A 12,975-nucleotide genomic window follows, 5' to 3' on the forward strand; every position below is an offset into this window, starting at 1 on the left:
CTCTAATGTACTTGTCCTCTTGCTCAGTTGTGCACCGGGGCCTCCCACTCCTCTTTCTATTCTGGTTAGAGCCAGTTTGCGCTGTTCTGTGAAGGGAGTAGTACCCAGTGTTGTACGAGATCTTCAGTTTATTGGCAATTTGTCACATGGAATAGCCTTCATTTCTCAGAACAAGAACAGACTGACGAGTTTCGGAAGAAAGGTCTTTGTTTCTATTTATTTTGAGCCTGTAATCGAACCCACAAATGCTGATGCTCCAGATACTCAACTAGTCTAAAGAAGGACAGTTTTATTGCTTCTTTAATCAGGACAACAGTTTTCAGCTGTGCTAACATAATTGCAAAAGGGTTTTCTAATGATTAATTAGCCTTTTAAAATGATAAACTTGGATTAGCTAACACAACGTGCCATTGGAACACAGGAGTGATGGTTGCTGATAATGGGCCTCTGTACGCCTATGTAGATATTCTATAAAAAAAATCTGTCGTTTCCAGCTACAATAGTCATTTACAACATTAACAATGTCTACACTGTATTTCTGATCAATTTGATGTTATTTTAATGGACAAAAACGGTGCTTTTCTTTCAAAAACAAGGACATGTCTAAGTGACCCCAAACTTTTGAACGGTAGTGTACATATAGGTAGAGTTAAAGTGACTATGCATAAGACAATAAACAGAGAGTAGCAGCAGTGTAAAAGGGGGGGAATAGTCTGGGTGGCCATTTGATTAGCTGTTCAGTAGTCTTATGGCTTGGGGGTAGAAGCTGTTTAGAAGCCTTTTGGACCTAGACTTGGAGCTCTGGTAGCAGAGAGAACAGTCTATGACTAGTGTGACTGGACTCTTTGTACATTTTAGGGCCCCTATGGGGAAAAATGAATGGTGGAAAAATGATTGGAACCATTTCCCTATTTGACCGCTAGGTTTTATGGGTATTATGACACTTCCACTGTGGGGCTGTAATGTAGGGGATCTAGAAACGTGGATCTAGTTTCAGGGGTTTATTTTATGTACGCTATGTAAGTTATTGAACATCGTATACTATCAACGTCCCGCCTCCACTCTACAACGATTGGTGCATTGTCCCGTCAATGACGATTTTAGAAGTTTCTATTGGTCTATGGCAATAACTACTGTACCTTTGGACCATATTATCCGGATGTAAACACTGACATTGCTTCCTAAAGACCTCCCTTTTCCATTTATAGTTCCCTATTTTGTTGTTGTTGTTGTTGTTGGCCAGAGACCTATGGGTTTTGTTCTAAAGTAGTGCATTGAGTAGGGAATAGGCTGTGTTTTGGGACGTTACACTACACAGGTTGTAAAGTAGGAGGGACTCCAGGGTCCCGTTACTTCACGCGTTTTAATTGAGCGGTGAGAAGTGAGAACATCCACAGGTGATGATATTTTCACATACAGGTCTCTACCTCATCTCGTCATTATTTTAACAGTATAGTCTTTATAATAACATTATTTTAACAGTACAGTCTTTATAATAACATTATTTTAACAGTATAGTCTTTATAATAACATTATTTTAACAGTATAGTCTTTATAATAACATTATTTGTCAACTGAGCCATGTCGAAGACCGTTGACCACAGAACACACCTCGTTCTCGAGAACTACATCGGAGGAAAGTTCGTCCCGGTCTCCCGACACATCGACTCCTACGACCCTTCCACCGGGGAGGTCTACTGCAAAGTGCCCGACAGCGGAACGGATGAGGTGGGGTTGGTCGTCCTCAGATGAATTACACTTATCTGTCTGTCGTTTTGCATTTTGTTGTTGGCTGCAGATATTAATAAAGGTTCATGTATCCCTTAGCTGTGCATTGGGCGTGTAGTTAACCCTGATACACTACGTGTTCAAGTGTCGCTACAATGTAGTGTAGCAGTACTGTTATTTATGATACAATGTAGTGTAGTAGTAATGTTATTTATGATACAATGTAGTGTAGTAGTAATGTTATTTATGATACAATGTAGTGTAGTAGTAATGTTATTTATGATACAATGTAGTGTAGTAGTAATGTTATTTATGATACAATGTATCTATCATGTACCTACAATATGTAGCCTATCACGTGTGATTTGACACACTAAATACTGTTGGCTGTTAGGTTGCTGTCAATCGAATCTGGTATCAGAACAGAATTTAACACTAAGTCACAATATATTCTCAGCTTTTTTTTATTCAATATAATTAGTCAAGCATAATAAATGGTAAATGCAATGTTCGTATGTACGAGTTCACTGTAACACCTCGCAGGGCAAACAGAGAACTAAACTGTTCAAACACAAAGTAATTTTATTAATACTCTGACAGAGATAGTTCCTGCTTCAGAGCCGGCCTGTCAGAGTTAGAGGCTGAGCGTGGTTTAGACTTGCTCAGCCTATCGCAGGCGCACAGGCTGGTCCCAGCCTCTTGGCGCATCACATGTTGCCAGGCGTTGTTGTCTTCCAGCTTATTATCATTTGTGTTTTTCACCCAAAAGTCAGCAACCCCAAGGACAGTGCCTGTTTTTATGCTACAGTTATTCTCCACTCTATCAGTTCCTCAAGTACACATGTCCTTGAGCGGCTTCACAACCAGGCAGTGTGTGTGTGTGTGTGTGTGTGTGTGTGTGTGTGTGTGTGTGTGTGTGTGTGTGTGTGTGTGTGTGTGTGTGTGTGTGTGTGTGTGTGCGTGTGTGTGTCTTGAGTCTAACTCAGCCTACACCCCTGCTGCACAGCAACCCTCCAGTTAGTCACGTCTATTATATGTTGCTCAATCTATGTTAATACAATACAAACCTGTTATGTTTAACATTAATGTATTCATAAGCTATGCACCACATCTAGTTTAATAAAATATATCCCAACAAGGCCTATAGGCAACCCCATACAGACTGGAGAAAGTAGAAGACAGAGCTGCATGGTATGAGCTGACATAATGCATGGTATGAGGTGACATAATGCATGGTATGAGCTGACATAATGCATGGTATGAGGTGACATTATGCATGGTATGAGGTGACATAATGCATGGTATGAGGTGACATAATGCATGGTATGAGCTGACATAATGCATGGTATGAGGTGACATAATGCATGGTATGAGCTGACATAATGCATGGTATGAGGTGACATAATGCATGGTATGAGCTGACATAATGCATGGTATGAGCTGACATAATGCATGATATGAGGTGACATGATGCATGGTATGAGCTGACATAATGCATGGTATGAGGTGACATAATGCATGGTATGAGCTGACATAATGCATGATATGAGGTGACATAATGCATGGTATGAGCTGACATAATGCATGATATGAGGTGACATGATGCATGGTATGAGCTGACATAATGCATGGTATGAGCTGACATAATGCATGGTATGAGGTGACATAATGCATGGTATGAGGTGACATAATGCATGGTATGAGGTGACATAATGCATGGTATGAGTTGACATAATGCATGGTATGAGGTGACATAATGCATGGTATGAGCTGACATAATGCATGATGTGAGCTAAAATACTGCATGATATTTGCTGACATAATGCATGGTATGAGGTGACATAATGCATGGTATGAGGTGACATAATGCATGGTATGAGGTGACATAATGCATGGTATGAGCTGACATAATGTATGGTATGAGTTGACATAATGCATGGTATGAGCTGACATAATGCATGGTATGAGCTGACATAATGCATGGTATGAGATGACATAATGCATGGTATGAGCTGACATAATGCATGATATTCTGATATTCTGACATACAGTTGAAGTGGGAAGTTTACATACACCTCTACATACAGCCAAATACATTTAAAAACAGTTTTTCACAATTCCTGACATTTAATCCTCAGAAAAATGTCCTGTTTTACGTCAGTTAGGATCACCACTTTATTTTAAGAATGTGAAATGTCAGAATAATAGTAAAGAGAATGATTTATTTCAGCTTTTATTTCTTTCATCACATTCCCAGTGGGTCAGAAGTTTACATACACTCAATTAGTATTTGGTAGCATTGCTTTTCAATTGCTTAACTTGGGTCAAACGTTTTGGGTAGCCTTCCACAAGCTTCCCACAATAAGTTGGGTGAATTTTGGCCCATTCCTCCTGACAGAGCTGGTGTAACTGAGTCAGGTTTGTAGGCCTCCTTGCTCGTACATGCTTTTTCAGTTCTGTCCACAAACTTTCTATAGGATTGAGGTCAGGGCTTTGTGATGGCCACTCCAATACCTTGACTTTGTTGTCCTTAAGCCATTTTACCACAACTTTGGAAGTATGCTTGGGGTCACTGTCCATTTGGAAGACCCATTTGCGACCAAGCTTTAACTTCCTGACTGACGTCTTGAGATGTTGCTTCAATATATCCACATAATATTCCTGCCTCCATGCCATCTATTTTGTGAAGTGCACCAGTCTCTCCTGCAGCAAAGAACCCCCACAACATGATGCTGCCACCCCCGTGCTTCACGGTTGGGAAGGTGTTCTTCAGCTTGCAAGCCTCCCCCTTTTTCCTCGAAACATAACAATGGTCATTATGGCCAAACAGTTCTATTTTTGTTTCATCAAACAAGAGGACATTTTTCCAAAAAGTACAATCTTTTTTATGGCGGTTTTGGAGCAGTGGCTTCTTCCTTGCTGAGCGGCCTTTCAGGTTATGTCGGTATAGGACTCGTTTTACTGTGGATATAGATACTTTTGTACCTGTTTCCTCCAGCATCTTCACAAGGTCCTTTGCTGTTGTTCCCGAATTGATTTGCACTTTTCGTACCAAAGTACGTTCATCTCTAGGAGACAGAACACGTCTCCTTCCTGAGCGGTATGACGGCTGCGTGGTCCCATGGTGTTTATACTTGCGTACTATTGTTTGTACAAATGAACGTGGTACCTTCAGGCATTTGGAAATTGCTCACAAGGATGAACCAGACTTGTGGAGGTCTACAATTTTTTTTCTGAGGTCTTGGCTGATTTCTTTTGATTTTCCCATGATGTCAAGCAAAGAGGCACTGAGTTTGATGGTAGGCCTTGAAATGCATCCACAGGTACACCTCCAATTGACTCAATTTATGTGAATTAGCCTATCAGAAGCTTCAGAATCCATGACATAATTTTCAGGAATTTTCCAAGCTGTTTAAAGGCACAGTCAACTTAGTGTATGTGAACTTCTGACCCACTGGAATTGTGACACAGTGAATTATTTGTGAAATAATCTGTCTGTAAACAATTGTTGGAAAAATGACTTGTGTCATGCACAAAGTAGATGTCCTAACCGACTTGCCAAAACAATAGTTTGTTAACAAGAAATTTGTGAAGTGGTTGAAAAACGAGTTTTAATGACTCCATCCTAAGTGTATGTAAACTTCCGACTTCAACTGTATATTCTGACAAGTGTAGCTTATACCTTAAATTATTCTGCCTATGTCCTCCTGCTGAGTCACGGAGATGTACCTTTGCTCTGTGCAAAGTCTACAGACTGACAGATAATGATTAAACAACTGCTAGGTCAATGGACCCTGGTCTAGTCGTTCTATTAAACTCACACAACATGTTTAAGTAAGAAGTTAGGCCGGTTAAAAGCTGAAAAGCCAAGACATTCTGGCAACTAAAATACGTTTGTTGTTTTTCTCTGTCTAGTTTGGGTTGGAGTGTCTGGTATTTCTCATCGCAGTAGTTTGGATTGGAGTGTCTTATTTCTCATCGCAGTAGTTTGGGTTGGAGTGTCTTATTTCTCATCGCAGTAGTTTGGGTTGGAGTGTCTGGTATTTCTCATCGCAGTAGTTTGGGTTGGAGTGTCTTATTTCTCATCGCAGTAGTTTGGGTTGGAGTGTCTTATTTCTCATCGCAGTAGTTTGGGTTGGAGTGTCTTATTTCTCATCGCAGTAGTTTGGGTTGGAGTGTCTGGTATTTCTCATCGCAGTAGTTTGGGTTGGAGTGTCTGGTATTTCTCATTGCAGTAGTTTGGATTGGAGTGTCTTATTTCTCATCGCAGTAGTTTGGGTTGGAGTGTCTGGTATTTCTCATCTCAGTAGTTTGGATTGGAGTGTCTTATTTCTCATCGCAGTAGTTTGGGTTGGAGTGTCTTATTTCTCAACGCAGTAGTTTGGATTGAAGTGTCTGGTATTTCTCATCGCAGTAGTTTGGGTTGGAGTGTCTTATTTCTCATCGCAGTAGTTTGGATTGAAGTGTCTGGTATTTCTCATCGCAGTAGTTTGGATTGGAGTGTCTTATTTCTCATCGCAGTAGTTTGGATTGAAGTGTCTGGTATTTCTCATCGCAGTAGTTTGGGTTGGAGTGTCTTATTTCTCATCGCAGTAGTTTGGTTTGGAGTGTCTGGTATTTCTCATCGCAGTAGTTTGGGTTGGAGTGTCTTATTTCTCATCGCAGTAGTTTGGGTTGGAGTGTCTTATTTCTCAACGCAGTAGTTTGGGTTGGAGTGTCTGGTATTTCTCATCGCAGTAGTTTGGATTGGAGTGTCTTATTTCTCATCGCAGTAGTTTGGGCTGGAGTGTCTTATTTCTCATCGCAGTAGTTTGGGTTGGAGTGTCTTATTTCTCATCGCAGTAGTTTGGGTTGGAGTGTCTTATTTCTCATCGCAGTAGTTTGGATTGGAGTGTCTGGTATTTCTCATCCCAGTAGTTTGGGTTGGAGTGTCTTATTTCTCATCGCAGTAGTTTGGGTTGGAGTGTCTTATTTCTCCTCGCAGTAGTTTGGGTTGGAGTGTCTTATTTCTCATCGCAGTAGTTTGGGTTGGAGTGTCTGGTATTTCTCATCGCAGTAGTTTGGGTTGGAGTGTCTTATTTCACATCGCAGTAGTTTGGGTTGGAGTGTCTTATTTCTCAACGCAGTAGTTTGGGTTGGAGTGTCTTATTTGTCATCACATTAGTTTGGATTGGAGTGTCTGGTATTTCTCATCGCAGTAGTTTGGATTGGAGTGTCTTATTTCTCATCGCAGTAGTTTGGGTTGGAGTGTCTTATTTCTCATCGCAGTAGTTTGGGTTGGAGTGTCTTATTTCTCATCGCAGTAGTTTGGATTGGAGTGTCTTATTTCTCATCGCAGTAGTTTGGATTGGAGTGTCTGGTATTTCTCATCGCAGTAGTTTGGGTTGGATTGTCTTATTTCTCAACGCAGTAGTTTGGGTTGGAGTGTCTTATTTCTCATCACAGTAGTTTGGATTGGAGTGTCTGGTATTTCTCAACGCAGTAGTTTGGATTGGAGTGTCTGGTATTTCTCATCGCAGTAGTTTGGATTGGAGTGTCTTATTTCTCATCGCAGTAGTTTGGGTTGGAGTGTCTTATTTCTCATTGCAGAAGTTTGGGTTGGAGTGTCTGGTATTTCTCATCGCAGTAGTTTGGATTGGAGTGTCTTATTTCTCATCGCAGTAGTTTGGGCTGGAGTGTCTTATTTCTCATCGCAGTAGTTTGGGTTGGAGTGTCTTATTTCTCATCGCAGTAGTTTGGGTTGGAGTGTCTGGTATTTCTCATTGCAGTAGTTTGGGTTGGAGTGTCTGGTATTTCTCATCGCAGTAGTTTGGATTGGAGTGTCTTATTTCTCATCGCAGTAGTTTGGATTGGAGTGTCTGGTATTTCTCATCGCAGTAGTTTGGGTTGGAGTGTCTTATTTCTCATCGCAGTAGTTTGGGTTGGAGTGTCTGGTATTTCTCATCGCAGTAGTTTGGGTTGGAGTGTCTTATTTCTCATCGCAGTAGTTTGGATTGGAGTGTCTTATTTCTCATCGCAGTAGTTTGGGTTGGAGTGTCTTATTTCTCAACGCAGTAGTTTGGATTGGAGTGTCTTATTTCTCATCGCAGTAGTTTGGATTGGAGTGTCTGGTATTTCTCATCCCAGTAGTTTGGGTTGGAGTGTCTTATTTCTCATCGCAGTAGTTTGGGTTGGAGTGTCTTATTTCTCATCCCAGTAGTTTGGGTTGGATGTGTTCTATAGTATACTATGTTATGGTTAAATATTTTTCTGCTAGGCTACTTTATGGACAGTGGTGTAAAGTACTTCAGTAAAAATACTTTAAAGTACTACTTAAGTCGTTTTTTGGATATCTGTACTTTACTATTTATATTTTTGACAACTTTTACTTCACTACATTCCTGAAGAAAATAATGTACTTTTTACTCCTTACATTTTCCCTGAAATGCAAAAAGTACTCGTTACATTTTTGAATGGCTAGCAGGACAGGGAAATTGTCTAATTCACACACTTATCAAGAGAACATCCCTGGTTATCTCTACTGCATCTGATCTGGAGGACTCACTAAACAGAGAACATCCCTGGTCATCCCTACTGCCTCTGATCTGGAGGACTCACTAAACAGAGAACATCCCTGGTCATCCCTACTGCCTCTGATCTGGAGGACTCACTAAACAGAGAACATCCCTGGTCATCCCTACTGTCTCTGATCTGGAGGACTCACTAAACAGAGAACATCCCTGGTCGTCCCTACTGCCTCTGATCTGGAGGACTCACTAAACAGAGAACATCCCTGGTCATCACTACTGCCTCTGATCTGGAGGACTCACTAAACAGAGAATATCCCTGGTCCTCCCTACTGTCTCTGATCTGGAGGACTCACTAAACAGAGAACATCCCTGGTCATCCCTACTGCCTCTGATCTGGAGGACTCACTAAACAGAGAACATCCCTGGTCATCCCTACTGCCTCTGATCTGGAGGACTCACTAAACAGAGAACATCCCTGGTCATCCCTACTGCCTCTGATCTGGAGGACTCACTAAACAGAGAACATCCCTGGTCATCCCTACTGCCTCTGATCTGGAGGACTCACTAAACAGAGAACATCCCTGGTCATCCCTACTGTCTCTGATCTGGAGGACTCACTAAACAGAGAACATCCCTGGTCATCCCTACTGCCTCTGATCTGGAGGACTCAATAAACACACATGCTTCGTTTGTAAATTATGTCTGAGTGTTGAACTGTGCCCATGGCTATCCGTAAATTTAAAAAACAAGAAAATCGTGCCGTCTGGTTTGCTTAATATAAGACGTTTTAAATTTACATTTACATTTACATTTAAGTCATTTGATACTTCAGCATATTTAAAACTAAATACTTTTAGACTTTTACTCAAGTATGTATTTTACTGGGTAACTTTCACTTTTACTTGAGTCATTTTCTAATAAGGTATCTGTACTTTTACTCAAGTATGAAAATTGGGTACTTTTTTCCCCCCACTGTTTATGGACTGCAGTTACATGACGTTTGGCTTGACAGACAGATACACCAACCCTGTCCTGATTGGTTGCAGGTGGAGGCTGCGGTGCAGGCCGCTAAAGAGGCATTCCCTGATTGGTCAGCCCGTAGCCCAGCTGAGAGAGGTCAGGTGATGAATAAACTGGCTGACCTGATGGAAGCTCACCTGGAAGAGTTCGCCCAGGCTGAGTCACGGGACCAAGGTAATAACCTCTAACCCTTGACCTGATGTAAGCTCACCTGGAAGAGTTCGCCCAGGCTGAGTCACGGGACCAAGGTAATAACCTCTAACCCTTGACCTGATGGAAGCTCACCTGGAAGAGTTCGCCCAGGCTGAGTCACGGGACCAAGGTAATAACCTCTAACCCTTGACCTGATGGAAGCTCACCTGGAAGAGTTCGCCCAGGCTGAGTCACGGGACCAAGGTAATAACCTCTAACCCTTGACCTGATGTAAGCTCACCTGGAAGAGTTCGCCCAGGTAGAGTCACGGGACCAAGGTAATAACCTCTAACCCTTGACCTGATGGAAGCTCACCTGGAAGAGTTCGCCCAGGTAGAGTCACGGGACCAAGGTGCTGACCCCTAACCCCTGATCTGATGGAAATTTGGCTGGGAAGTCTGGACCACAACAAGACCATTTGACCATACATTGAGACGTTCTGACTCTTAAAGACACCATAACTTTTGATTGTGCTTGACATTACAACATTGTTTCCTTGCTGAAGGAAAACCGCTTCCTCCAGCGACTGTATTACTGTGTTCCAGGTAAAACCGCTTCCTCCTGCGACTGTGTTACTGTGTTCTAGGTAAAACAGCTTCCTCCTGCAACTGTATTACTGTGTTCCAGGTAAAACCGCTTCCTCCTGCGACTGTATTACTGTGTTCCAGGTAAAACAGCTTCCTCCGGCGACTGTATTACTGTGTTCCAGGTAAAACAGTTTCCTCCTGCGACTGTATTACTGTGTTCCAGCTAAAACAGTTTCCTCCTGCGACTGTATTACTGTGTTCCAGGTAAAACAGTTTCCTCCTGCGACTGTATTACTGTGTTCCCAGGGCAAACCGTTTCCTCCTGCGACTGTATAACTGTGTTCCAGGTAAAACCGTTTCCTCTTGCGACTGTATTACTGTGTTCCAGCTAGAACAGTTTCCTCCTGCGACTGTATGACTGTGTTCCAGGTAAAACCGTTTCCTCCTGTGTGTCTGACTGTGTTCCAGGTAAAACAATTTCCTCCTGTGTGTCTGACTGTGTTCCAGGTCAAACAGGTTCCTCCTGCGACTGAATTACTGTGTTCCAGGTAAAACAGGTTCCTCCTGTGTGTCTGTCTGTGTTCCAGGTAAAACCGTTTCCTCCTGTGTGTCTGACTGTGTTCCAGGTAAAACCGTTTCCTCCTGTGTGTCTGACTGTGTTCCAGGTAAAACCATTTCCTCCTGTGTGTCTGACTGTATTACTGTGTTCCAGGTAAAGCCGTTTCCTCCTGTGTGTCTGACTGTGTTCCAGGTAAAACCGTTTCCTCCTGTGTGTCTGACTGTGTTCCAGGTAAAACCGTTTCCTCCTGTGTGTCTGACTGTGTTCCAGGTAAAACCGTTTCCTCCTGTGTGTCTGACTGTGTTCCAGGTAAAAACCGGTTCCTCCTGTGTGTCTGATTGTGTTCCAGGTAAAACCCGTTTCCTCCTGTGTGTCTGACTGTGTTCCAGGTAAAACCCATTTCCTCCTGTGTGTCTGACTGTGTTCCAGGTAAAAACCGTTTCCTCCTGTGTGTCTGACTGTGTTCCAGGTAAAACCGTTTCCTCCTGTGTGTCTGACTGTGTTCCAGGTAAAACCGTAGTGTTTGCCCGTACAGTGGATGTCCCGCGGGCGGTGTATAACTTTAGGTTCTTTGCCTCTTCTGTTCTCCACCACACCACCGACTGCAGTACCATGGACCATCTGGGCTGTATTAACTACACTGTCCGTAGTCCTGTGGGAGTGGGTGAGTCCTAGCTGTCTGTGGGGGGTGGGGTCTGTGTGTGTGGGGGGGGGTCTGTGTGTGTGTGGGGGGGGTCTGTGTGTGTGTGGGGGTTCTGTGTGTGTGTGGGGGGGGTTCTGTGTGTGTGTGGGGGGGTTCCATGTGTGGGGGGGGTTCTGTGTGTGTGTAGGGGGTCTGTGTGTGTGGGGAGGGTTCTGTGTGTATGGGGGGGTTCTGTGTGTGTGTGGGGGGGTTCCATGTGTGGGGGGGGGTTCTGTGTGTGGGGGGGGGTTCTGTGCGTGTGTGGGGGGGTTCCATGTGTGGGGGGGTTCTGTGTGTGTGTAGGGGGTCTGTGTGTGTGGGGGGGTTCTGTGTGTGTGTGTGGGGGGGTTCTGTGTGTGTGGGGGGGTTCTGTGTGTGTGGGGGGGGTTCTGCGTGTGGGGGGGTTCTGTGTGTGTGTGGGGGGGGTCTGTGTGTGTGGGGGTTTCTGTGTGTGGGGGGGTCTGTGTGTGGGGGGGGTCTGTGTGTGGGGGGGGGGGTTCTGTGTGTGGTGGGGGTCTGTGTGCGGGGGGGTCTGTGTGTGGGGGGGCTGTGTGTGGGGGGTCTGTGTGTGTGGGGGTCTGCGTGTGTGTGTGGGAGACCAGGCCTTGATGAACTAAAAGCTTTTGAAGTTATAAAGCTGTCTCCAGACTCAGACACACCAATAGTGTTTGGCTGCTGAGAGAACTTAGTGAACCGAGTGCAAAACAATTTTACATGTAGAATCACGCCAATAAATGTGTCAGTCATCGCGCTGAACGATCAGTAGACAACGGGAGATCCACAGCCCGCTGATCGATCAGTAGACAACGGGAGATCCACAGCCCGCTGAACGATCAGTAGACAACGGGAGATCCACAGCCCGCTGATCGATCAGTAGACAACGGGAGATCCACAGCGACCTGATCGATCAGTAGACAACGGGAGATCCACAGCGACCTGATCGATCAGTAGACAACGGGAGATCCACAGCGACCTGAAATGTGTGCAAACCCTTTAAAGTCCTGTTTAAAGCCTGGGAAATGTTTATGGGTTAGAGGGGCCTTGTTTGTTATGGGTATTGCAGTAAGGGTATCTCTCAAAGTGCACCCTATTCCCTATGTAGTTGTACTACTTTAGACCCGAACCCTATGAGCCCTGGTCAACAGTAGTGCACTATGAAGGGAATAGGATGCCATAGAGCCCTGGTCAACAGTAGTGCACTATATAGGGAATAGGGTGCCATAGAGCCCTGGTCAACAGTAGTGCACTATATAGGGAATAGGGTGCCATAGAGCCCTGGTCAACAGTAGTGCACTATATAGGGAATAGGGTACCATAGAGCCCTGGTCAACAGTAGTGCACTATATAGGGAATAGGGTGCCATTTGAGACGCAGTTAGAGAGTGAAGGTCTCTACTACTCGGTTAATATAGGGGTGGTTTTATTAACTTACCAACTCTTTCTGATTCCGTGTGTGTGTTTGTGTGTGTGTGTGTGTGTGTGTGTGTGTGTGTGTGTGTGTGTGTGTGTGTGTGTGTGTGTGTGTGTGTGTGTGTGTGTCTGTGTGTGTGTGTGTGTATATATATATATATAGCTGGTCTGATCAGTCCCTGGAACCTGCCTCTATACCTGCTCACCTGGAAGATCGCTCCGGCTGTTGCTACGGGCAACACGGTGGTTGCTAAGCCCAGCGAGATGACCTCGGTAACCGCCTGGATGATGTGCAAACTACTGGAGGAAGCCGGTAGGACTACACTACCCACAACGCAACACACCTCAC

General features: G+C 44.0%; 1 protein-coding gene across 3 annotated transcripts in view; it reads left to right on the top strand.

The window, feature by feature from the left end:
• Positions 1–1,222: 1,222 nt before the first annotated feature.
• Positions 1,223–12,975, top strand: part of aldh8a1 (aldehyde dehydrogenase 8 family, member A1) — a 30,128-nt gene continuing 18,375 nt past the window's right edge. The window contains exons 1-4 of one of the 3 annotated variants that reach the window (XM_029690599.1): positions 1,223–1,728; positions 9,284–9,431; positions 11,044–11,199; positions 12,790–12,939. In XM_029690599.1, coding sequence (XP_029546459.1) covers positions 1,582–1,728; positions 9,284–9,431; positions 11,044–11,199; positions 12,790–12,939 — 601 coding nt within the window. In that variant the 5' untranslated portion in view covers positions 1,223–1,581. The other 2 variants (XM_029690676.1, XM_029690759.1) reach the window with 2 other exon arrangements.

The sequence above is a fragment of the Salmo trutta genome, chromosome 1 (assembly GCF_901001165.1).
Source record: "Salmo trutta chromosome 1, fSalTru1.1, whole genome shotgun sequence".
NCBI lineage: Eukaryota > Metazoa > Chordata > Actinopteri > Salmoniformes > Salmonidae > Salmo > Salmo trutta.